Genomic DNA, 27,136 nt, shown 5'->3' on the forward strand with positions numbered 1-27,136 from the left:
CTGCCTTTGCTTGTGTACAATTTGCAACAACTCCTTTTTCTGTAATATATCCCCCTTTTTTTATAATTTTTTTACCTTAAAACAGTGTCTATTTCTAGAAAATAAATACAAAAGAAATACTTTTTAATGAGAATGCATTTTATTAGATAGAAAGTGAACTAATTACATAATCAAATGGCAATAGTTAGAGAATAATAGATATATGCTAGCATACAGTTGGCATATAGCTACAAAGAAAGACCACTACCAATAAGTCTTGTTTTTTTGAAAAAACAACCTCCAATTTTGGACATCCCTGAAAGAAAAAAAAATCTATTTTTTTTTCTATACATATATTTATGTAGTACATTAAAAAATGAATGTTTCTTTATTTTTTCATGTGTTACAATTATATATGTTTCACAGTCACGTTAAACAAAAATAAAAATATTACTAGTTTAGAATGGTTGAAGCTATTTTACACATCCAAGCAACTTCCTAAGTTCAAACAAGTGTCAGTATACTCCCATATGGATAATGTGTCTGTAAACTATATCATTATATTATTACTATTATTATTACTATAATTATATAAAGTTCTTCAATTGTAAATTTTAATAATCTTCATTAAGCAAACTGAAATATAAACATATTCTTAACATGATAAATATTTAGTGACATATTATTAAAGAGAAAATGTTGGAACTTACAAAATTAATTTGTTTCCTCAAAGGAGGCCAAGAGGTTTGGCTTTGCCTCCAACACCAAGCTGACCTTTTAAATCTGTGACAATTTGCAGTTCCAGCCCTTTCTAAAGAAGGGACAGTAGTGTTTAGTTAGAATCCATTTTGAATTGGTTTATTTATAACATAAGCATCAATAATTAACTAAAAACGAATCTCAATTAATATTTAAATCATGAGTAGACAATACAGGTAGTAGGCTGAATTACCCATGGATTAAACAGCAACAAGGTGCCCAAGCCAGGCTGCCAAGCCTTCTTCCATAAGCCTGATTTTGCACAAAATGGAGCATCACAATAACCCTGCTGAATTATACATTTTCTAAAATAAATAAAGAGCCCATCAGAGAAGTGGGGCCCACTTACAATGACCAATGCAGATAAGCAAAGCTATGGACACAGAAATTATTCAAGCCTCTAGCATAAACACAAAACTAAATGAATATATTAGGTAGAAAGACATTTTCTATCCAACACACCTTTCTACTGTGTAATATGTTCTAACTTTATCTAATTATGAAATTAAAGCATTATTAGGGTAAGACATATTTTCTGTGTTTCTATAATGAATACTTATAGATACATTTAGGTAACATTGGTTTAAATCCTAATATTAAAAGATCTAGTTTTTTGATCCAAATAATAAGCTTTATCAAACTGTAATGCCTAGTCATTGCATTGATTTTAGTGGGAGCTTTATCAATGTGCTATGTTGCTAAGCAGGAGGCACAGCCTACACACCTTTATATTTATATGTAATTAAACATCATAAGTGTAAAATTGCATGTTCAGACAATACCTAATGTAACTCAAGTCCTCCCTCTCCCCTTCATGTCCCAGCATTATTTGTTTACCTCATTCCTGTAGTGAGAACAGCTTTTAATACTCCCTGTGACATCATCATCATGCAAGTAAAATACATGCAGAGGCAGGTGCTGGGAATTCAGTGCCTACTAACATAGGCATACCTCCAGAAATTGAATGAAGTCACGAGATCGTATGAACCGGAAGTTATGTAAGAGGCGTCTGCAACGCCGTGTGTTTACATTTTTGCAGTTTTTAAACAGTTTCTTTGTAAGTGCGCATTTGGCCATCAAATAAATTAGTTTGCATACCTCCAGAAATTGAATGAAGTCACGAGATCGTATGAACCGGAAGTTATGTAAGAGGCGTCTGCAACGCCGTGTGTTTACATTTTTGCAGTTTTTAAACAGTTTCTTTGTAAGTGCGCATTTGGCCATCAAATAAATTAGTTTGTTTATACGTTTTTTCACTATGGGAGCTTCTTTTTTATTCCATGTACATGCCCCTTGTACATGAATGAGCACATCAAGATTTTGGAAGCCATTACTTACACTTGGAGCATATTATCTTGAAAGGCACCACTAGCCACTACCAGCCATCAATGTATTTAAAGACCGGGAGATTCGTGGATGTCCCCCAGTTAAATTCATTGTTAAGGCTGTATACACTTCTTATTGAGTTAAGAGTCCAGTGAGCACTGAGTGGCTTTCATGAAGATGACCTTTTCAAGATTCTGTTTGATAGAAATAGAATAGCACACCCAGCAGCCACATCCTTCTGTGATGAAAATAGTTTGCTTGGGCCAGCTTGGTGACATTAAACATTGAACTTTACTTTAATTAGACGCCACAATGAAAACTGCAACTGATTTTAAGAATAACATGGTTACCTGCACAAACCTCAAGATGCCCTTCAGCAGGTTTCCTAGCCCCAGCTATAAACCTAGAAGAAATTACATAAGTATTGAGGCAGGCGAGGTCCTGCAACAATGAAAATGTAGGCGAAGGGTCTCCAACTCAGAGTTTTGGCAGTAACCAGAGGGCTGAGTGTGCAGTTGTTTGGAACCCTTGTACTCTGGGACCTGACCAAAGTTCAGAGCTCCACCCTCTTGAGGCCTCTGTGTGTGTGGTTGCAAGGGAGCAGACAGAGATGTGTGCATGTCTGCACAGTGTTGTCTGGGACAGGACAGACAAGACAAAGCAGTGGGGCTGTCAAAGAGCCAGGAGGTTGAATATTGTTATGTTTGTAATGAAGTTAAACCCCCCCTGCGAGAGAAGCTATATGTTTGCTGTGAACTTTTTTTTTGTTTGAAATAAAAATGGGCATGGACTGAACTCAGTGGTGAGCGCTAAATTTGAGTTGTACAACCCCCAAATTGTCACAGTATACGCAGGTTTCTGTGTCCCTATTGCTATTTGCAAAAAATAAATATAATCATATATATATATTATATATATACAAGCCAAAAATCTTAGACAGAAATTTGAAGATAAGGGGTATGATAGTGCAATTTTGGATAGGGAAATATGTAAAGTTGCGGAAACTAATAGAGAGGACCTTATTGTTGAGAAAACACAAAGTGTACCTGATGATACTTATAGATGGTCTATGTTAACAACGTTTTCATCACAACATAGACAGATTAAATCTATTATAAACAAACATTGGAGTATATTAAAGAACGATTCTGTGTTAGGCCCCAAGCTACCCGAACAAGCTAAAATACTTTTTAGGGGAGTTCCATCCTTACAGAGTAGTATAGCCCCCAACATCCTAGATCCACCTAATCGTCCATCCTTTTTTCACAACATGACGGGTTTCTACCCCTGTAAAAAGTGCAGTGTATGTAGATATAATATCTTGGGGAGACGTAAAGCTACTGAATTTACATCTACAACTACTAACAAGACACATATTATTAAGCCTTTTTGCACTTGTGATACCAAGTATGTGGTATATTTAATCACCTGCCCATGCGGCAAGCAATATGTAGGAAGGACAATCAGGACATTTGCAATCAGGGTAGGCGAACATATATCTCTTATCAAAAGTAAAGATTCAAAACACACTGTTCCTAGACACTATAAGCAGTGTCATAACAGTGATCCTACCGGAACAGAGTTTTTGATTATTGATAAGTACACGCCACCCTGGAGGGGGGGTGCCATGACCAGGGGCGTATCCAGGTTAGAGACCTATTGGATATACACCATCAAATCCTACTTCCCGTTTGGTCTAAACGTGGAGTGGGATATCAATGCATTCATCAACGATGGTTAACACATGACGTTGGGTCCCACTCCCCGTTTGGCTTGGGCGTGGTGTGGGATATGGATGCATTTATTGATGATGGCTGAGGTCTGTCTATCTCTTACATCTATATCTTTATTTTATTTTATTCTCCTCTTTTCCTCTCTTTTGGTTATACATGGTAGTAATATGTGGGGAAAATGTACTTTGTGAGTATTAGTAGATGGTTAAAAGCGATTTGGGTTTGGTCCACCTAATATGTCAACACATATGGCTTTCGGTCTCTTTTTGATTGGGCCATAATATCGATAGAGCGCCATTCTTGAGTATATATATATTTTTTGGTTAAGTCTCTTTATATATATTTCAAAACTTATGATTACATTTGATTTTTATAAGTTTTTTATTTTTTTTATTTTTTTTTTTCAATTTTTAAATTTTTTTGGGATTAAAAATCTTTTTGGATTGATATTGCGTAGGCCATTATCTATATAGGGTGTCACGATGTAATAATCGCCCACCCGAATAGATTCGGTCATATTTATTTTCCTATTCATTTTTCAGTTGATATCTCTAGGTAGATTATAATAACTCCTTTGGTTGGGTAAAATTACTGGAAATTTTTTTTTCGAAATTTGCCTTCTTAATTTACTATTCCTGTCAAATATGGCTAGATAAGCTAATATGCAATTATAGGCACTGTGTTCTTATTGGATGCAGCGTCCGAGCATTTAATGTTTTTTATTTATATATTTTTTATATATTTTATAAATTTTTGCTACTAGATATATCCCTCAGCTCAGAGTATATACTCTATTTTTCCTTATTTGATATGTATAGGAGATCCGTTCTACTCTGTACCGATCTGTATTTCACCCTAGAGATGGCGTTTTTTGTTATACGTTTATTTACTTTTTGAGTCCGGGGACACGGAATTGACGTTATGTTGACATACGTCCGCACTCCATTGGATAAAGTTGGTGCGTTCCAGGCTGCCCACTTCCGTTCGTGAGATACGCGGAGGTCACGTTCACCTTACTTCCGCTGAGGTGAAAAGATCGGCTGAATATTTTAGTGTTTACGCCTGCGTTCCATTCGGACGTTGATGGCGCACGTTAGGACGTTCGCTTTCGTCGTTAAGATACACGGAAGTGGTTCGTCCAACACATATAAGAGTATGGGATGTACCAGTTATTTGACTAGACCCTTCACATTATTAAAATGGATATTGGATACCGGAAGTGATGTGTGGTGACACTGATGGACGAAATCTAGGCCTGATTGGGGGTCTGGCTATATAAACTGGAGGGCTGCCTTGAAGTTGTACCCCAGATGATGTCTGCTTAAGACGAAACGCGTCGGGACTTCACTGCAGCCTCAGATTTTATTGAAAAAGCGCTTATGTTCTTTGTACACATGAGTTTGATCATTTTTTATTAAATTACTTGAAACGAAAAACGGAGTTACACTATTGTGGTCCCTGCTTTCTTCCTTTATATCTATCCCATTACCTATGATGATTTATGTGGATGGAGACATACTGTAGAGGAAATAGCCACACTTGAAAGTCTTCCAGAAAAGGACAACACCGAAAAAGCCTATGTATATCTACAAGCATATATGATCCTCCAAATATAATTTTGAGTAGGATCCATTAAATCTGGTAAGCCCCCATTTCATGTGGTGGAGGGTTCACGCGGTGATTGTGCGATCATTCCTTGGAGAAGGTGTAGGACTGTTTACACTTCATCGTATCATACACAGAAAATTTGGAGAACTTTTCACTTGTTTTCACGTTGTTTTCCTATTTTTGATATATATATATTTTTTTTCATATATTTGTTTGGACATTCTAGCTTTGTTTACCATATACAGCAAAGAGTGTTTAAATGTATTCATTTGTTTGCACAGTCTAATGTATGCACTGATTACATTGGTCACATTGTAATGTGGTAAAAACAAATAAGCGCTACACTGTTTTTCACAAAATTTATATATATATATATATATATATATATATATATATATATATATATATATATATATATATATATATAATATAATAAAATCTAATCATTTTTCACACATCATTAAAAAAACAAAAGAACTTACAAGAGCATCACTCAGCTTTATGAGAATGTCACCCTAGAGGGAAATATTTATAAATTAAGATGTAGCCACACACAAATACATTTCTATAAGCACACAACAGGATTGCTGATTACACAGTCATGCAAAAGTGAAATCATTCAACACTCAAAACAACTAGAGTCAGTAGAGTAAGCGCATTTTGGTAAAAGTGTGATGCTGTGTTCAATTTTAATAATAATCAAGTGTGATGGAAGTAATTAAAAAGTTTCTAACTGGCTTATGCTATATTATGTAAAGCAAACACAGCTTCATCTTTTTTTTACTAACTTTGCTGGGTGAAAAGCCTCTGCTTTGGTCAGTCAAACCCAGTGTTTCAGTATATTTTTTCAATGACTTGACTAATAGAATCAAAGTTGAAAACGAGCTAAAAGAGCAGAAAATGTTTATTTTGCAAAGTAAATATTCACCTAGTTAAGGGTATTTGTATGAAACGTACTTGTGTAAAAAAGGTATGTAAAAAAATATGAATAAATAAATACATAAATAAAAAAAACTTTTTGCATGCCCATGGATTGAAGTTAACACATGCTCACAATAGTCAGTAAGCTAAGAAAACATTTACTTTGCAAATTAAATGATTTCTATTGTTTAGTTATCTACTTCCTTACTACAATATGTTTTTAAACAGCTAAGTGCTAGACGCTAATTTCTGCAGCACCATTTATAAATGGCACAGCAGAAAAAAAAATCAGGTAGCCAGTACACCAATTTATGACTGTTAGCTGAGCTATCACAGATGCAAGCACTGTAGTGTCTTCATCTGTGTACCCTACATTTTCTTCTCATAACCGAGGATGGGGAGGAGAGGGTAACTAATAAATTAGTCACTCATTAGTTCCTGATCACTGTATAGATCAAGGCAGCAGCATATGCAAGTAAAGGATTTTTTTACCCCTTTCACCCCCCCCCCCATACAGTACATCTGATGTCCATACTGTGTCTTCCTGTATATCAACCCTATACCTCCCTTATCCTCACATCTGCACATGAACCCCCTCTCCTCTATCCTCCCACTGCAGGTGATGTGTAAATTACCCCTTTACCACCTCCTCTATGCATGGTCTGTATGCGCTATATCAAGTGCACAATTACCACCTAAATACCACATTTCTTAATTTCTAAAAAATTGTGGCAAAAGATATACCTTGGGGTTCTAAAAAGGAGTCACTTTGAAGTGTTCACACTACTATCCTAACTTGTTTATGCTAAAAGAAATTAAGGGAAACTTTTTGTTTTAATTTTTAGTAATATTTTTTATATACATTATCTCACAAAAGTGAATACACCCCTCACATTTTTGTAAATATTTTATTATATCTTTTCACGTGTATCGACACTGAAGAAATTACATTTTGCTAAGATCTGAAAAAAAGAATTGTTGATCTACATAAAGATGGCCTAGGCTATAAGAAGGTTGCCAAGATCTTGAAACTGAGCTGGAGCACGGTGGCCAAGACCATACAGTGTTTTAACAGTCACTCTCAGACACTCACCATGGTCAACCAAAGAAGTTGAGTGCACGTGCTAAACCCTAAACCTAAACCCTATTGAGTATCTGTGGGGCATGCACAAGCGAAAGGTGAAGGAGCACAAGGTCTTTAGCATCCACCAGCTCCATAATGTCATCATGGAGGAGTGGAAGAGGACTCCAGTGGCAACCTGTAAAGCTCTGGTGAACTTCATGTCGAAGAGGTTTAGGGCAGTGCTGGAAAATAATGGTGACCACACATAATATTTTGTCCCAATTTGGACATTTTCACTTAGGGGTGTACTCACTTTTGTTGCCAGTGGTTTAGACAATAATGGCTGTGTGTTGAGTTATTTTGAGGGGACAGCAAATTTACACTGTTATACAAGCTGTACACTCAGTACTACATTGTAGCAAAGTGTAATTTCTTCAGTGTTGTCACATGAAAAGCTATAATATAATATTTACAAAAATGTGAGGGGTGTACTCACTTTTGTGAGATACTGTATATAGTAAAAAAACTACCAAAAAGGAAGCTCTGTCGAAAAAAAAAAAATTATAATATATATATATATATATATATATATATATATATATATATATATATATATATATATATATATATATATATATATACATATACAGGCATACCCCACTTTTAAGTACACAATGGGGTTTATTTATTAGAGCTGGAAAGTGCAAAATATCAGACTCACTTCTGCATAGAAACCAATGAGCTTCTAACCCCAGATTGTTCAATTAAGATTTGGTAATGAAACCTAGAATCTCATTGGTTTCCATGCAGAAGTGTGTGCCTGATTTTGCACTTTCCAGCGTTAGTAAATAGACCTCACTGTGTACTTAAAAGTGGGGTATGCCTGTATATATATATATATATATATATATATATATATATATCTCATTCATTTGGGTATGGTGTTTCAGGACAGAACAATTGTCAGTCAACATATCACAGTACTAAAAACTGAAACTTGGCCTGACAATGAAGGGGTAATATGGACTGTTACTCAAGTGGTTAGTAAACCCCATTATCCTTTGATTTACATGATACCTTTTAAAAAATATCAGTATATGTTTTTTTTTTTATTATTGATAGATGTTTGATTATTTTCTAAATTAAATTTTTTTTCTGTTGAGTACAGCCTTTCACCATAAGGCTCCATTCACATCTCCGCGTTCGCAAATGCATTCCCGTTGCATTGCCCATCAATATCAATAGCACCCCAAATGCGGCACGATCTTCCTGCAACAATTGCGGGACGCCTTACGCCCAAAAGAAGCACATGAGCTTTTTTTGGGCAACGGATGTCCCGCAATTGTATTTGCACATTTTTACCAAGATTATCACCCCCATAAGCCAAGATGTGAACAGAGCCCAAGATATATGATTAAATAACATTTTCTACAACATGGCAAAACATAACACTCTATCAATCCACTGGTTTATTTACATAACACATGCTAAAAAATTTGGAGTGTATAATTAAATTTATCTTACTGCCAGTTGGCATAGGAACTCAAACAGCTTTCCGGTTAATTCAAGATCCTCCTATAAAATTCATAAGAATCAAAAATAAAAGAATAAAACACATTGGTTTATCACACTACAAGTACAAATTACCAGAACAAGTTTCAAGAATTTCCCATACTTAACATTTGGTTAACTTTAGAAAAGGCATAAGAAGCAATATTCATATACAGTATATATAGTCAAAAGAAAATAAGCATGCAAAAATATAAAATGATGATTATGAATTCTTTCTAGATGGACCCTATTAAAAACGATTAATAAAATTGAATGACAGAATAGAATAACTAGTGTGTTGTATTATTAGTTTATCATAAGGTCTGTTAGATTGTGAGACTGCTTTAATCTAGTATTATATTTGAATACATGTAATAATGTTATAATGTTACAAAAAAGATAGTACATGTTACAGCATAAATTAATGCTATGGAAGTGCTATCAACAGGTTGGAAACCCAGTGAGCCAAGCTGAGATAGGGGAAAATCTCAAGCAACTGAGTTCTTTTTTTTTTCATTATAAAGTTTTATTGAGCCCTTTAGTATTGTACAGACATCATAACAGTAAGCCAACAATTTGCAAATGTTAATAGAAAATTTAAAAAAATAATAGTCATGAAATCAAAGAAACAGTACTTGGTCCTTTTCAAATACCTGCATCAAGTATTTAATCAAACCAACATTAAGAAAGGGATGGGATTATGAAGTAATACCAGACTAAATTAAATTAGGTGCCTGGAGGCCTTGTATTAACCATAAGCGCAACCTATATTTTGTGGGGAGAAGAAAAGTCAAAGGGCTGTCTTTTTTTTTTTTATGTAAAAGAGTATACTTGGAGACTAAGAGAGAGAAGCAGTTTGTGATGATTAGAGATGTGAAGCAGGGAGAAAATCCAGACAGAAGAATCTGAAGGTAAGGGAGAAAAATAAAAAAATAAGGTGGGGGACTAACTGAAAGAATTCCTGGTGGGTTTTACCTATCACCCCATACTACTCCTGTTAAGAGGAGCAATGGGTCGCTAGCAACTGACTTGATGTGGTGGAGCCACTGACAGTAGTGAACACAAAACATCTTGTTTACCACCTATTTGCAGAGGATAGATCGAATGCTATAGCCTAGGAGCTGTAGTTATCTCAAATTGCTCCTGAAACCAGATAAGCCAACCAGTGCCTAGAATTTTTATTTTTACAAAAATCCTTACACTATGCTAGTACACGGTGTTCTTTGAGGTATTGTGATCCAATTGCTTTTCTCTATAACGCAAGTGCTATTAAAAATGTTGCGTTTTCAAAATGGCCCTTTATGTATCACCTCTTCAAATGAAACATAATTCTGAGGCCGCGTACACACGCGCGGACTGTTGGCCCAACTTTGTCCGTCCAACAGTTTGAGCGAACAGTCCGCTCAAACTTAGCATGGACGGACATGGCCACACACGAAGGACGAACAGTTTGCTGAAACCGTGCGCGATGACGTGAACGGCACGTACGACGGGACGAAAAATACGACGTCCTATACACTGCAATGCAACCTTCCGACGTGGAAATCCTTTCTGAGCATGCGCGAGACTTAGTTGGCCGAACAAGCCTACACACGAGCGAACAGTCCGCTGAAACCTTGTTTCAGCGGACAGTTTTTCGGAATTTCCGTAAGACCTTGTTCGGCCAACTGTCCGCTGAAACTGTCCGCTGAAGCCCCACACACGAGCGGACTGTCCGCCCAAACACTGTTCAGCGGACAAGGTTGGGCGAACAGTCCGCGCGTGTGTACGCGGCCTTACTGATTGCAAATTTAAATGGTTTATCAGGGATTTTCCCCAAAGGAAGCTAAGCCTACCTGCAGAGTTCATTAAAAAAACACAGGTGAGGACCACCACACTAAAATTTCTGGGGACCCACTTGATGAATTTTTTCCTAGGAGTGTGCATCATGAGTATAGATTGAAACTATAGGCCACATTTATGGTGAATTAACATGGGAACCATGTAACTTGGTTCAATAAAAAATTTAATTGAATGCTCAATGAAAAATGTAAGGAATGATTTTAAACTGCACTTTTGCACTCTGTTGGGCAGTTTTAGCATTATAATTATTTTGATACTTGCAACTTACCGCACAGCTTAGAACTTGCCGAACAATTTTATGACACACTTCTCCAAGTTTGTCACCAACATTTTCCTGCCAAAGATATAAATGTTAGTATATTTCATGGCATGTACAGTGTGTGTCTAGTCATTATATGATGCGAAGTTAATAGTATTGAAAATAGAGGTGCCTACATAAGAGATTGTTTGCCCGGTCTGATGGTTTATGATGAGATTGGGGACCATTTGACCCTTCTTAACATGTCTCATTAAAGATAGCATACTTGGAGTACAAAATAATCACCATATTTTCTCTCACATTTTCTCTCACATTAAGCCCCACCTCAAATGTTTGCTCCACTGTCTTGCAGAACTACAAATGTTTACTTTTTAACCGCTTCAGCCCCAGAAGATTTTACCCTCTTCCTGACCAGGGCAGATTTTGCGATTCGGCAATGTGTCGCTTTAACTGACAATTGTGTGGTCACGCGACATTGCACCCAAACAAAATTGATGTTCTTTTTTTTCCCACAAATAGAGCTTTCCTTTGATGGTATTTGATCACCTCTGCGTTTTTTAGTTTTTGCACTATAAACAAAAAACAATAAAAAAAAAACACATTATTTTTTACTTTTTGCTATAAAAAATGTCCCCCAAAAATATATAAAAAATATTGTTTTTCCTCAGTTTAGGTTGATATGTAGTCTTCTACATATTTTTGGTAAAAAAAAACGCAATAAGCGTATATTGATCTGCGACTTTTATTGGGACTGCGACATTATGGTGGACACATCGGACACCTTTGACACATTTTTGGGATCATTGGCATTTATACAGCAATTAGTGCTATAACACTGCACTGATTACTGTAAAAATGTCACTGGCAGGGAAGGGGTTAACACTAGGGGGCGATCAAGGGGTTAATTGTGTTCCCTAGTGTGTGTTCTAACGGAAGGGGGGAGAGGACTGTGTAGGGCAGATGACAGATCGCTGTTCATACTCTGTATGAACAGATGATCAGTTTCTTCTTCCCCCACACACACAGATCCCAGCTCTCGGTGTGCCACGAGTGATCACGGGAGCCCATTGGTGATCGTGACCACTGGGCAATCGCATTGGCTCCATGGGCAAACAGCGGGCCAGAGGCCAAAGTTAGATAACATCGTTTCACCCAGCCGTGCCATTCTGCAGCAGTAAAACTGCAGTGGCTGGTCGGCAAGTGGTTAATGTACATATTTACAGAATGATCAACTGTTTAAGGTTGAACATTTGAGGTTGTGCGTGCATGGCTGGCTGACATCTAAACTCTGCAAATAAGTATTTTTTCAATACTTTCTGCTTTGCCTGTTTTAGCAGGCTCATGCTTTGAACCCTTGTAGGGGTCAAATCAACATGCTTATGCCAATGCCTCCCCCCTGACAGTGAATACTTTATTTTCCTCAGCTTTCTACTGCTCCTTTTAGCACATTATGAGAAAATATACATATATATAGGGAAGAGACGGACTGCACCTAAATGAGGATGGTGCAGAGGGTAGTATTGGGGGACATTATTGCTAGGTTGAACAAAGCACATAAACCCAAGGTAAGTATAGTAGCAAGTCCTAGTTGAAATCTCGAAACACCCAATAAGAGGATAATATGCGACCGGTCTAAACTACGTGGCATGTTCACCAATGCCAGGAGCCTGACGGACAAGATGGGTGAACTAGAGATACTGTTGTATGAGGAGGATTTGGAATTTGTGGGAATGTCAGAGACCTGGTTCAACAGCTCTCATGATTGGCTGGCAAACATTCAAGGATATACCCTTTATTGCAAGATTAGAGATGGTAAAAAAGGGGGAGGAGTATGCCTATATATCAAGAATAATGTACAAGTGAATGTGAGAGATGACATCACTAAGGGAACTAGGAAGGAGTTGGAATCCTTATGGGTAGAGCTCCAAAGGGATGAAGCTAAGGGGGAAATAATACTGGGAGTATGCTATAGACCCCCTAACCTGAGGGAGGAAAGGGATTTGGATCTCATGATTACCAACAATATAGACCTGATCACGGATGTGGAAATACGGGGGAATTTAGGTAGCAATTTAGGTAACAGCAATCACAGGCTAATTGGCTTCAGTATAAATCACACAAATAGGAAACATAAGGGGAATACAAAGACACTGCATTTCAAAAGAGTCAACTTTCCTAAACTATGAACCTTGCTAGAAGGCATGAATTGGGATAAAATCTTAAGAACAAATAACACGGAGGAGAGATAGGTTTGCTTTAAGAGAATATTAAATGCATCCCATTGGGTAATACATTTAAAAGAGCGAAACAAAAGTCCTGGGTGGCTTAACTCCAATGTAAAAATGTATATGAAAGCAAATGAGAAGGCCTTCAAAAATACAAGGTTGAGGGATCATCATCAGCATTCAGACTTTATAAAGAATGCAACAAGAAATGTAAGGATGCAATAAGGGTGGCTAAGATAGAACATGAAAGACACATAGCGGAGGAGAGCAAAAAACTATGTAAACAGTATAAAAGGGAGGACAGACCATATTGGCCCTATAAAGAATGAGGAAGGACATCTGGCTACAAAGGATGGGGAGATGGCGAAGGTATTGAATTTATTCTTCTCCTCAGTCTTCACAAGGGAATCGGGGGGGCCTTAGTAACCAAAACTGCAGTGTTTATCCTCATGACCCATCACAGGAAGCATCTCCATGGTTAACAGAGGACAGAATTAAAATTAGACTTGGGAAATTTAACATTAATAAATCACCGGGACCAGATGGCTTGCCCCGAGGGTACTTAGGGAATTCAGTCAAGTAATTGCCAGACCATTGTTCCTAATTTTTACTGACAGTCTACTGACTGGGATGGTACCAGCTGATTGGAGAAAAGCCAATGTAGCATCAATATTTAAAAAGGGCCCAAAATACATCCCTGGTAATTAGAGACCAGTTAGCCTAACATCATTAGTATGTAAACTCTTGAAGGGGATGATAAGGTACTATATGCAAGATTTTAGTAATCAGAACCATATCATTAGTAGTAATCAGCATGGATTCATGAAGAATCGTTCTTGCCAAACCAATATACTAACCTTCTATGAGGAGGTGAGTTGCCAGCTAGATAAAGAAAGGCCCGTAGATGTGGTGTATCTGGATTTTGCAAAAGCATTTGACCCAGTTCCCCATAAACGTTTACTGTACAAATTAAGGTCCATTGGCATGGACCATAGGGTGAGTACATGGCTGGTAAACTGACTACAAGGGCGAGTTCAGAGGATTGTGATAAATGGGGAGTACTCAGAATGGTCAGGGGTGGGTAGTGGGGTCCCCCAGGGTTCTGTGCTGGGACCAATCCTATTTAATTTATTCATAAATGACCTGGAGGATGGGGTAAACAGTTCAATCTCTGTATTTGCAGACGATACTAAGCTAAGCAGGGCAATAACTTCTCCGCAGCATGTGGAAACCTTGCAAAAGGATCTGAAAAAATGAATGGGGTGGGCAACTAAATGGCAAATGAAGTTCAATGTAGAAAAATGTAAAATAAAGTATTTGGGTTGAAAAAATATGAATGCAATCTATACACTTGGGGGAAAACCTCTGTGGGAATCTAGGATGGAAAAGGACCTGGGGGTCCTAGTAGATGATAGGCTCAGCAATGGCATACAATGCCAAGCTGCTGCTAACAAAGCAAACAGAATATTGGCATGCATTAAAAAGGGGATCAAATAAATGATAAAATGATAATTCTCAAGCTCTACAAGACTCTGGTCCGGCCGTACCTAGAGTATGCTGTCCAGTTCTGGGCACCAGTCCTCAAGAATGATGTACTGGGTGGAGCGAGTACAAAGAAGGGCAACAAAGCTAAAAAAAGGTTCTGGAGGATATTAGTTATGAGGAAAGGTTGTGAGCGCTAAACTTATTCTCTCTGGAGAAGAGACGCTTGAGTTATGATTTAAATATACAAATACTATACAGGTGACCCCACAATAGGGATAAAACTTTTTCACAGAAGGGAGTTTAACGAGACTCATGGCCACTCATTCGAAAATTAGAAGAAAACAGATTTAACCTTAAACTACGTAGCGGGTTCTTTACTGCAAGAGCAGCAAGGATGTGGGATCCCCTTCCACAGGCGGTGGTCTCAGCGGGGGGCATTGATAGTTTCCAGAAATTATTAGATAAGTACCTGAATGACTGCAACATACAGGGATATACAATGTAATACTGACATAATCACACATAGTTTGGACTTGATGGACTTGTCTCACCTACTTTGTAACCATATACATATACACCTTATAGGCCTGTTTATAGAGAAGCATGTGATTTTCTCTCTGTGATTGGCCTAGCCAAGTCACATCAGGGATGGGGAAGACATCATCCCTCTGTAAGGGCCTAGTAAAAAAGTTTGGAGTTATATCAAACTTTTTTTTGCTTTTGGCAGCTGAACCAAATAGGTGGTGAATAAACAAAAGAAGAGTATGCAAAGGGGGAGGGTGATTAGGAGAACCAATTTTTGTATTGGCAGCTTAAGAAATAACATACAACAGTCAAGTGTATTGTGAAATGATATCTCCATCAAAATCTGTTTTACCAAGACGTCTTCTATGTTCAGAAGCTGACCCACACCACATCCGACATCTTTCTGTTAAGATATGATATAATACCATACTAAAGAGGACGTAAACCACAGAGTTATTATGTTTTATTTTTTTTGACCTGCAAAGAAAAGGCATAATGTGAAACTTACTTTCAAATGAAGCCCTCCACCAATGTGCTGTTACTGTTGTGTGACTAGCCAGAGCCACGTAACGTCACTTCTGAGCATGTGCGCGGGAGCTCCGGGTCATGACCCAGGGCTCTGAAGAAACGGCATGGGTGGCCATTCCTTCAGAGTGCATGTGCCAATGATGCCATCAGCTGCATATACAATATATATCTCCTAGACAGTGCATGTTTAGGAGATATTTAAAGTACCTATAGGTGAGCCTGATTATAGGCTTACCTATAGGTACAATTAATCTATGGGAGTTTACAACCACTTTGCTGCAACAATCAGAAATTAAAATGAGTAATTGTGAGAAATTGTCATGTATCCAACAGTTATTATTATTTAATTATCTATAGTGGGAAAGCAGCAGCTGAGATTTTGTTTATTGCTCCTGGTTTCAACTTTCTTTACCCTACTTAACTTAATCCTTCTGATGATTTATGTTAATGTCATTTTGACCTGAAAAATCCCCATAAACTGTTGATGTAATTATTCTGTTAGCACATACCAAGCTATATTTAGGGCTTCTGACAAGACAGTACAGCCAGCTCTCCTGTGCAGGACCTGGACCCCATCAGTTCAACAGGGGGCCCAGGCACCTGACAAGCAGAAGGGCTGGCTGTATTGCTTTATTGCTAAAACCAATTCCCCTGCTGTATAGCCAGCCTCTCCTCCTCTCCCTCACACAGGTACACTGGCCATGTGAATGAAGAGTCAGTCCATGTGACTGGAGTAGCCTATTACTCTATGGAAGCGTAAATATTCGCCAGCACACCATGGATCAGCAATTTTCATCCAAAAGGTTGCAATGGAAAGCATCACATCACAAAGAAAGGTGTAACGTTTCGGAGCCGCGCAGGACCCCTTCGTCAGGCATCACATACCTGACGAAGGGGTCCTGCGTGGCTCCGAAACGTTGCACCTTCCTTTGTGATGTGATCCTTTCCATTAAAACCTTTTGTACAAAAATTGCCAATCCATGATGTGCTGGCGAATATGTACGCTTGTTTGATGTTTCCAGGACCCAACTGGTAATCGCTGCAGCACCCACCACTTTATGAGCCATCGATACCGGGAACTTGTGCGATAGGAATATTGATCAGACTATTACTCTATGGAGACACAGCAACTGTAAGTGCAGGCATAACTGAGTGGCCCTGAATGCACACTGTCTGTGTTCAGGGCCGTACACTTGCACGCAGACACCTGTTAAATTACGTTCTGCGGCTGTGCCCCGTAGGCCCCATAGCATAACATAGGCTTGCACAAAGCTCCAGGTGGCTCCAGCCACATAAACAAACCATTACTTGAAACTGTACAGGCCACAGTTCCCATGTGAATGAACCCCAAGACCTCATTCACATAGAGCTTTATTTATTAACTCTAATGCCACATACACAGAATTTCCGACAACCAATGTTCGATGTGAGCTTGTTGTCAGAAATTCCAACCATGTGTAGGCTCCATCGGACATTTGCTGTCGGAATTTCTGACAATAAAATCCATTGTTGTAAATTCCGAACGTGTGTAGACAATTCTGACGCACAAAATTCCATGCATGCTCGGAATCAAGCAGAAAAGCTGCATTGGCTATTGAACTTCATTTTTCTTAGCTCGTTGTACGTGTTGTCACCGCGTTCTTGACGTTCGGAATTTCTGACAACATTTGTGTGACCGTGTGTATGCAAGACAAGTTTGAGCCAACATCCTTTGGAAAAAAATCCACGTTTTTTGTTGTCGGAAAATCCGATAGTTTGTACGTGGCATTACAGTCTTATCGCTTAGCATGAATTGTGTATGTTATGCTGTGTTTGTGTCCACTAATAATGATTTTAGTCTATTTTTAAAAAAATATTGTTTTGATACTTTCTGGTGGTGGTGGTGAGGGGTTAAGTAGCCTGAACAGGGCCCTGTGATTACTGACAGCAGCCCTAGCTATATTGCTTTAAAATAAAGCTGAGTGAAATATATAAACTGCCATTGCTGACTTCCTTCTGATTATACCTTTTTCCTAGCACAGTTATCTTAATAAACTCATAAAAAAATGTTTTAAGGGAGGAAATAACAGAAGTATCTTACCAGAAGTTGGTGGAATGCAGTGAGGAACTTGCGATATAACTCTGCATTGTTCGTTCTCTGTTACAGAATGACAATTCTTACATAACCGTTTTTAGAGCAAACAAATGTTATAAAAAAATGCACAGCATTGAGCAAAGACAAATGTAATGTTATGTCTCTTCTGATTGATTGATATAAATATATATTTATTTGTAATTATGTAGCATTATGGCTGGGTTTAAGCTAGCCAAATCAGGAATCAGGGTGATGGAAGTCAGCAGAGCTTCACCCTATTCAGTAAGCCAAGTTAAAACTTATTACCAAAAGCAGTAACCCCTGAGCCACACTCAGGATTCCATCACAGGATCCAGGCAAAGTTACTTACCTTGCCCCTAGGTTCCTGTGATGTCCTCCCGCGGGCTGTGTCCTCCGCCCGATGTATTACTGTATTGATTTCCATTCCCTGCGAGTGTTGCAAATTCAAAATAGTGAAATATACATAACACATACAGTACACTGTAACTGTAAGATTACATTAATGTATCAAATCATTTCACCTCTCTTTTGTCCCCAGTGCTTTGTCCGGTGCCCTGCTTGCAGTTTTATATTATATATACAGTTCTTTCTGCCTGGAAACTTGAGATTGTCCATGGAAACCAAAAAGTGTCCCTTTACATCAAAAGCGGTTTTAGACCAGCTAGGAAACAGCGATAGTAAATAAGAGTCACTTGCAGAATTGAGCGATAGTGATTAGCGGGGACAGCGACAATTCTGCAACTGAGCAAATTTTTGTTTTTGATTTGATTACATTATTGAATACATTTTATTATTATATTATTATTTTGATAATTATTTATAGTTATTTATTATATTATAATTTATGATTTCATGTTTCAAACGTTATCATACCTGGGATGTCTACTAAACTCTTGTTTGGACAGATTTAAGTGAGTTATTCCTAAGAATTACAGACCTACAATATAAAACACCAAATTTCTATGCAAAACAATGTACAGCTTTGAGATGCAAAAATCTGACATAATCCAGGGAGGTAAAGCAAAATAGCTTTGTCACCTTCCTTCGCCCAGATTGTGATTGGACATTAAAAATACAGCAACATTCTGATGGGGTATGTCTGTACTCTCGCTTTCTGTCAGAATAACCTTTGTCAGCACATATGAATGTAAGGCAATCATTGGCCTTCTGGACTGCCTCTCCCAATCCCCCAGGGGGATACTTAAGTAACATTCAGATATTTACACTAGTTGCATTTAAAATACCTTTAATCATTTTTAATAAATAACTGCATTCATTGGTGTATTTTTATACCCGACCAAGAATGGTGGCACAGATAAGTTGCTTTAAAGCCAATCATGTTAATAACTACTAAGGCAAGTGCATACAAATATATCTGATTTGTTAGGAATCACTAATTGTCCTTATGTGTAAATGGAGTCAACAGTTACTTCCCAAAATATTTGCCTTTTGATAATACCAAATAACTTTATTACTTCATAAGATTACTTCAAATATTTTTATAGCGACCCCAGACCACTTGCCACTTATATATGATTGATATTAGGGATTAGTACAAAGGCTCTTTAATATGCCCCCCCCTCCCCCCCCCCCCCTTAACTCTACTTCACCCTCCTAACTATTTTCTACCTTTCTCTCTTAAAACACATATGCTTAAGTAAAATACCAATTTTACGCAGAGTCATGGACTATGGGGGCCCATATGGGGAAAACTGAAGTTGGTTGGGCCTTGGGGCCCCACCCATATGAGGGAGAAGCCCGACCCCCCCTGTTAGTGTGATGGGGGTGGGCTCTTCCCTGTGGGGGGGTGCCAGGCTGGCTGAAACTAGAATGAGGTTAAAGGGCCCCTACTTCAGGAGTCACAGATATGGTCTACCTTGTTATAGTAACTGGAGGGTTCGCCTCCCATAGAATCATAAAGTACACGTTCCTGGCAGGTGAAAGATCTGTTTCTTATCCTCTGTTTGTTGTTATGTTAAGAGACCAAACTCTGATTTTCCCGTGACTTTACATACTGTACAAAATGTATAATGACCATATTGTTCTGTACCGAAAACTTTAATAAATACCATTGAAACAAATATTATTATTATTATTACTATTTTTTTTTCTTTTTTGATAATTTTCATTTTGATAGCCAAATGAAATACATATATTTTGTAGGTTTTCATAAATAAAGGAAAATACAACATATCTGTAATATCCTATGAATATTCTTATTGCAGCTTTTAGTTTATTAGCACAACTGCAAATCTTTGCTTCAAGATATAATTGCCTATAGTAAAATAAAGTAAAGTAAGGGTTACATTGTAGATGCTTTTTTTTTTTTTTTTTTTTTTTTTTTTTTTTTTTAGTTCTGTAGTCCAGCAGTCAGTCATATACTGACATATACTTTATCCAGAATGAGCACATTTAAAAGAAAGTACAGTATATGCCTTTCACTAGTTCTAAGCTCCTCACTGAAGATCAGGTTTAAGATAACTTGCACAGGTTATTTGCTTCCTTAATCCTAATGATACTGATAACTACTGATAGCTATTATTAGAGTCCATTCACACAGGGGCAACTCCTGATCCGACTTCAGGTCGCCCCTAGTCGCCTCAGGTCGGACAACATTTAAAAAGCAATGTATGTGAATGAGAGCCGTCTTAATGCACACTACTGAAGTCACTCCGACTTCAGAAAAGGTTCCTGTACTACTTCTATCCGACTTGTAGGCGACTTGTACCCATTGATTTCAATGGAGATCGCCTCCAAGTCGGATCTCCGTCTATACGGAGGCGACTCTGACAGAATTATTAGCTCTCAAGAGGGAAAAAAATTTGGCGTGGGTTCCCCCTCCGAGAGCATACCAGGCCCTTAGGTCTGGTATGGATTCTAAGGGGAACCCCCTACGCCGGAAAAACGGCGTGGGGGTCCCCCCCAGATCCACACCAGACCCTTATCCGAGCACGCTACCCGGCCGGCCAGGAAAGGGGGTGGGGACGAGCGGGCGCCCCCCCCCCTCCTGAGCCGTACCAGGCCGCGTGCCCTCAACATGGGGGGGTGCCTTGGGGGAGGGGGGGCGTGCGCCCCCCCACCCCAAAGCACCTTGTCCCCATGTTGATGAGGACAAGGGCCTCTTCCCGACAACCCTGGCCGTTGGTTGTCGGGGTCTGCGGGCGGGGGGCTTATCGGAATCCGCGAGCCCCCTTTAATAAGGGGGCCCCCGGATCCCGGCCCCCCACCCTATGTGAATGAGTATGGGGTACAATGTACCCCTACCCATTCACCTGTGAAAAAAAGTACAAAAAAACACAACACAGGGTTAAAATATTTTATTGCACAGCTCCGGGGGTCTTCCGTCTTCGGGGGTCTTCTCGCCGGACTCCCCAATGGGGCGGTGTCACATGGGTTGATGTCACATGGGTTGGTCACATGGGTTGATGTCACATGGTGACCCCGCCCCCTTACCATGTGACATCAACCCATGTGACCAACCCATGTGACATCAACCCATGTGACACCGCCCCATTGTCCCTATATAAGTGGCAGCGGCGCGCGTCCCTGGCATTGTGGCCGGAGAGAGCGTCGTGTCAACATCTCCTGGAGAAGAAGAAGGAGAAGAACGGAAGGCGGCGGCGGCGACGGCGGCGACAGAAGACCGGGCCACCGCCTCTAAAAGAGCTATAAGAAGGCGCGGTGGCCCGGCAGAAGAACCGAAGAGGGGGACAAGACCCCCGAAGTCGGGAGAAGAGGCCGGCGGCGAGGAAGAAAGCCGGACTCCTCCGCTAGCAAAAGAGCTACAAGAAGATAGCGGAGGAGTCCGGCGAGAAGACCCCCGAAGACGGAAGACCCCCGGAGCTGTGCAATAAAATATTTTTTCCCTGTGTTGTGTTTTTTTTTGGACTTTTTTTCACAGGTGAATGGGTAGGGGTACATTGTACCCCATACTCATTCACATAGGGTGGGGGGCCGGTATCCGGGGGCCCCCTTATTAAAGGGGGCTCCCGGATTCCGATAAGCCCCCCGCCCGCAGACCCCGACAACCAACGGCCAGGGTTGTCGGGAAGAGGCCCTTGTCCTCATCGAAATGGGGACAAGGTGCTTTGGGGTGGGGGGGCGCACGCCCCCCTCCCCCAAGGCACCCCCCCATGTTGAGGGCACGCGGCCTGGTACGGCTCAGGAGGGGGGGCGCCCACTCGTCCCCACCCCCTTTCCTGGCCGGCCGGGTAGCGTGCTCGGATAAGGGTCTGGTGTGGATCTGGGGGGGACCCCCACGCCGTTTTTTCGGCGTAGGGGGTTCCCCTTGGAATCCATACCAGACCTAAGGGCCTGGTATGCTCTCGGAGGGGGAACCCACGCCAAATTTTTTTCAGAAATTTGGCGTGGAGTTCCCCCTTGAGCTCATTCTCTGCTTGGCCACGGCAAAAGTCGCCTGGCCTGGGGTGACTTGTAAGTCGTCCCAAGTCAGGTTGAAGTCATCACAAGTCGTGTTGAAGTCGTCCCAAGTCGCGCTGTGATCTTAACTCAAGTCGTGTACAAGTTGCCTCACTCAAGTCGCCTACAAGTCGTGTTGCCCCTGTGTGAACGGACGGTTAGTATTATTACTAATGTTATTATTCAATATACAGTGTATTTGGAAAACAAAAAAACCTTACCTCAGCTTCCGAAAACCAGCACAACATTTCCTGGAGTCTGATAAGAGTATCAGGGAGAGAACTCTGTAAATATATAAAATTATTTATTTTAATGCATTTAATAAATGGCATAATGAAATAACAATACCGACACTTTGATCTATATTCTGACAAATTAAAAAGCAGTTTGCAATGAGGTTTCACATCACTGAAACACATGCACTAGTTTAATTAGACTTCACCTGACTGGGAGATGCTATACAAGTAAACAGCCTCAGCCAAAAATAACCAGATACAACCAATAACCCATTAAAAGATAAAAAAACAAAAACTAAAAAACTGCTTTTGCTGTTGTATTCAGCTTCAATCCAGAAATTTCCCCACAGTACATATTTGCCACTAGATGTCCTCAGTCTAAAGGCCAGCATCCCTTAACTCACTTTCTCTAAACCCAGGTCACCCTGGACTTGCCCAGCTCAACACTGAACAGTAAAAGGAGAAGCAGCATAGTGCTAAACTCATATGTTTGTTGTTTTCTCTTTTTGTCATCATGCTTCTTGTTAAAGAGGAGGTCCAGCCCCCCCACGAAAAAAATTAAAAGTCAGCAGCTACAAATACTGCAGCTGCTGACTTTGACTATATGGACACGTACCTATCCAGGGAGCCTACGATGTCGGCACCCCAGCCAATCTTAGAATTCTTTCCTGGGTGCAGCTCCCACCATTCCTAGTAAAGGAAACCTGGCAGTGAAGCCTTTGAGCTTCACAGCCGGTTCCCTAATGTGCATGCATGAAGCGTGCTGTACTTTCTAATTGGTCTGGCAGCGGAGGAAGGAGGAGGGGGCCGAACTCAAAACCAGGTACCCGTTCCCCCCTCCCCCCTGAAAGGTGCCAAATGTGGCACCGGCTGGGGGGGGATAGATAAGCAGAACTTCCACTTTTTGTGGAAATCCTCTTTAACACATGAACTGATTGGCTTCTTGTGCTGCTTTTTCCTCCCACACTTCAGCCCTTCTGTACAGGGACTGCAAGAAGCTAATACCACGTCAAATGCAGGTGGTTACAATGCTTGTATTTGAAAATGCACCAAAATAATGTGTTGTATGACTACAGAGCTGAACCCACATGCTTATGTTATATCTGACTAGAGTTCAGCTTTAAAGTGTATATCCAGCCAAATTTTTTTCTTTGGGGAAGACATTTGACCCCTGACAGGTATTTACCACCATCAGGGCCTCTATTAGAGAAGTCTACCCTAACTTCCTGTCCTTCTGAAACAATATCACTAGACAGGAAGTAAGGAGAGCAGGAACTTCCTAACCGCAACACCAACAGAAATAAAAATAATTTCCTCAGTAAGATAAGGAAAGATTAGAAGATATGAACACTCCAGCCTCATTGCCCCTCCCCCCCCCCCCACCCACTGTGCCTCTTGTGCCATCTAGGGCAACTGACTCAATTAACCAGATGGGAATTAATTTGACTAGGTAAGGGCTAAGTGTACTGTGTGAAACAGGATATGAAAGTATTTCGTGCTCATTTAGCTTCACCTATTAATTACTCAGACTAACTACTAATTACTCAAGACTAAACCTAGGCTCTGGTCCCCTCTCCCCAAAAAAGCTTCATCTCCAGAGATATGTTCTTTTTTTCCTTTTTTTCCAATTTCCAGATATCAGGCCAGTCACATGATGGGCTGGGTCCTCTTCTTTTTCTGATCCTCTACAGTGGTGGATGGCAGCATTAATGTGATGATGTCACCACCAATCTCTACATCATTATATGTGAATTCAGGGCACCTTGGTAGGAGATTCATGATGTTCTGCTCTCGCAGGTTATTTTCGGTCTTCCAGGTTAAATGATTATTTTTTCATAAGGATTTATTGACTGAGTTTAATAGAATTAATGATATTTAACTATAGCTCTTAACAAAGATATATTTGGGTGTTATCTTAATTTTTGCATTATCAAACAGGCAAACAGGCAAGATGTATTTAATTGTACTGTTTACATGTAGTTGCTATAAAAAAAAATCCTGTTATTGTTGGAATAATTTACATTGCATTGGCATATTACTACTGGGGTTAAGAAACAATCATTTTTATTATTTTACACACCAGGTAGGAAATGAGCAACTGCCCATTAAATTCTTCACCAAGCCATTTCTTATACGATCTTAGTCTGACATACCTTTAATAATCTTACTATGCAGTCAGGTGAAATGGGACTGGGAGCAGGGTGAGTATGTTTTCCATGAGTTTTAGAAGCAGCAGGGATGTCTGCAAAACAAATAGATAATGATGAGGATAAGGGTAATGTCATTGTCATTATTTTTATCACTGCTAATTTACATTTCTATTTTAGTGTTATTGTTAATTTAGAGCCCAATTAAATCCTACTAAATGATGTAAGCTCATTTAATATGCATTAAACCAATAAGTGTGCAAGTCTTACTGTTCTCTTTGTTTGTAAAGCTGCTATATATGTCTAAAAAACAGCCTGTCCCTCAGCAGTTTGCATAGAACCCATAGTTTGCATAGAATAAGTTATGTACTTTGTGAGACTTTCTGTAGCATTGTGCCATGCCCCCTGTGAGTCTGAGCTAAAGCTGGGCAATTAGCAAACCTCACACTTCCTGCTGATTGGAGAGATCTAACTCATTCATAGGGGGTGTGCTGGACCTCTGTAGAGAGACATCTGCTCTTGCACAGTCCTGCTCTACAGTCCACTGATGGGGGACAGAATGTTTATGAGAGCTGGAGGTGCTTTATAAACAAAAAAAATTACACACTTGCATTTCTTATGTACCCTAACTTTGCTCACATAATTAAACAGGAAGGTTCAATTGGGCTTTATGGTAAATAATAAACAAAAGCAATGTTTTATTACTGCATGTTGTTTGCTTCTGTAGCTATCTTAGCCTTGAATGCAGTATGCCAAGGACAATATGTTTCCCTATTAGTAATCTAAATTTTGCAAATAAATCTGCACTGGAAAACAGGAATTCATGAAAAAATAATAATTTTTCAATTAATTGTGAAGCACAATCCCTCATAGATACTATTCAAAGCACAACCCACAAAAGATTTACAAGGTTAACAAATGATTGTGTATCATGTATATTATTACTGTTTACTTAACATCAACAGGTTAGATAGACATTGCTGTAATGCATTCTTATCTGGCACCTGGGTTAGACATGTCATTCCTGAAGACTGCTGTACAAGCTGTACAGGGGCTTTGTGAAACCTAAGGGCTTGTGTACGAGATTTGAATCTGGTGGCTCCTCCTGTCCAGTAAAGGTGAGGCATGGAAATCATTCTTCACGATTCCCCAAATGTGTTCCTGGTTTGCAATGACCAAATGTTGTAACATAGCAAACACATTCATAATGGACACTGAGATATGCAGAAGACTTCCATTTCCCCTTGGCATCATTTGTTCTAAAAGGAGTGTTCATTGTTCAACCCTAGTAGGGTATTATGAGAGAGTTCATGGTAACAACGGCTACTTTTGGCATTCTATCTATCTATCTATCTATCTATTCACAATACATAAGAGTTTGTATATGGACAGTGTTTGAAAGTGGGGCACCCTGGTGACTTTGTTCACCACTGTTTTGAACTGTTTGATAATGTTATATCAACGTGTAAGCAAGCAACATCTAATCAGGGCATTTCCCTTGCATTAAAGTGCAAGTTAAGACTCTTACATCAAATGTTGTCCTTGAGGTGAATGCGTTTTTATTGTCCACCAGCTGCCTTTTAGTATTGACACAATATATGCAACGCAAAAACACATTTAAAGAGGACCCAAACCCTGGAAGCTGTTATTAAAAAAGTAAATCTTGGAAAAAAGAGCTTGTCATCAACATTGCCTGTAGGCTCTCTATAGTTTTAGGTGGCAATACATGAATTGCATTTTACAGGAATGTGACATATCCAACAATCAGTTTAATGAATATTATGTTACTTGCAGTAAACTATAACAGAATGCAAAGACATCTCTGATCTGTACTCAATGTCAGGGATTTCTAAACCCTTTAACTGGAATGGGGGTGGATGCATCAAAATGCATGTATAGTTAATAAATAATTTTACAAGTTTTAATATTTTCAATAAATGATATGCCACACAAATAGTAGAGCACTGAATTTTCAGAGTTTACTAATGAATTATCTAGATAGAATAAACCAACCAATCTAAAATAATATTTTTACACAAATGAGACATGTAAAACAATACTGTTATGAAGATCTACATAAAAAGATATGAGATCTGACAATCCAATAAATGAAAACTAGAACATAATTGTTAAAAGGTAAAATCAGCACAGATTCAATTATAATAAAATATTTTAGTTGAATAACTAAGGCCACTTATGTAATAGATTAATTTCTAAAATCAATTCTAAAATTTGACATTTGGGCAACATTAAATTAAACATAATTGTTAAGAGTTATTTTTAATATAAATTTTTAAGATTCATTTTGGCTTACGAAAGCAACAGCTTAGCGCAACCAATAGAAAGACAACTGCTGTTTTCATGATGACAATGGGTTTGTGAGTTCTTGAGGAATACTTAGAGCTTGCCACAAGATCTGATGAACCAATGCTAAA

The 27,136-nt window shown here is 39.1% G+C and overlaps 1 protein-coding gene across 1 annotated transcript; it reads right to left on the reverse strand.

Moving 5' to 3' along the window:
- Nucleotides 1-117: 117 nt before the first annotated feature.
- LOC143963096 (uncharacterized) lies at nucleotides 118-27,136 on the reverse strand. The gene is made up of 10 exons (XM_077472660.1): nucleotides 27,016-27,136; nucleotides 24,708-24,796; nucleotides 22,540-22,602; nucleotides 17,885-17,941; nucleotides 15,629-15,679; nucleotides 11,051-11,116; nucleotides 8,914-8,964; nucleotides 5,888-5,920; nucleotides 690-790; nucleotides 118-295 (listed from the first exon to the last, which is right to left on the reverse strand). Exons 1-9 carry the CDS (start codon nucleotides 27,062-27,064, stop codon nucleotides 707-709), a joined length of 543 nt encoding a protein of 180 aa, XP_077328786.1. The 5' UTR covers nucleotides 27,065-27,136; the 3' UTR covers nucleotides 118-295; nucleotides 690-706.

This window comes from Lithobates pipiens, unplaced genomic scaffold (assembly GCF_037356315.1).
Source record: "Lithobates pipiens isolate NorthernLeopardFrog02 unplaced genomic scaffold, aLitPip1_a1.2 Scaffold_8, whole genome shotgun sequence".
In the NCBI taxonomy this organism is placed as follows: domain Eukaryota; kingdom Metazoa; phylum Chordata; class Amphibia; order Anura; family Ranidae; genus Lithobates; species Lithobates pipiens.

What these genes read in the sequence shown, in the direction of transcription:
- LOC143963096 (XM_077472660.1), bottom strand. Translation starts at nt 27,064, where the DNA reads ATGAAAACAGCAGTTGTCTTTCTATTGGTTGCGCTAAGCTGTTGCTTT. An exon ending in GCTGGTTTTCGGAAGCTGAG is followed by an intron (nt 17,942 to 22,539) that starts GTAAGGTTTTTT and finishes ATTCTGTAACAG; the next exon opens with AGAACGAACAATGCAGAGTT. An exon ending in GGCAAGTTCTAAGCTGTGCG is followed by an intron (nt 8,965 to 11,050) that starts GTAAGTTGCAAG and finishes TGAATTTTATAG; the next exon opens with GAGGATCTTGAATTAACCGG.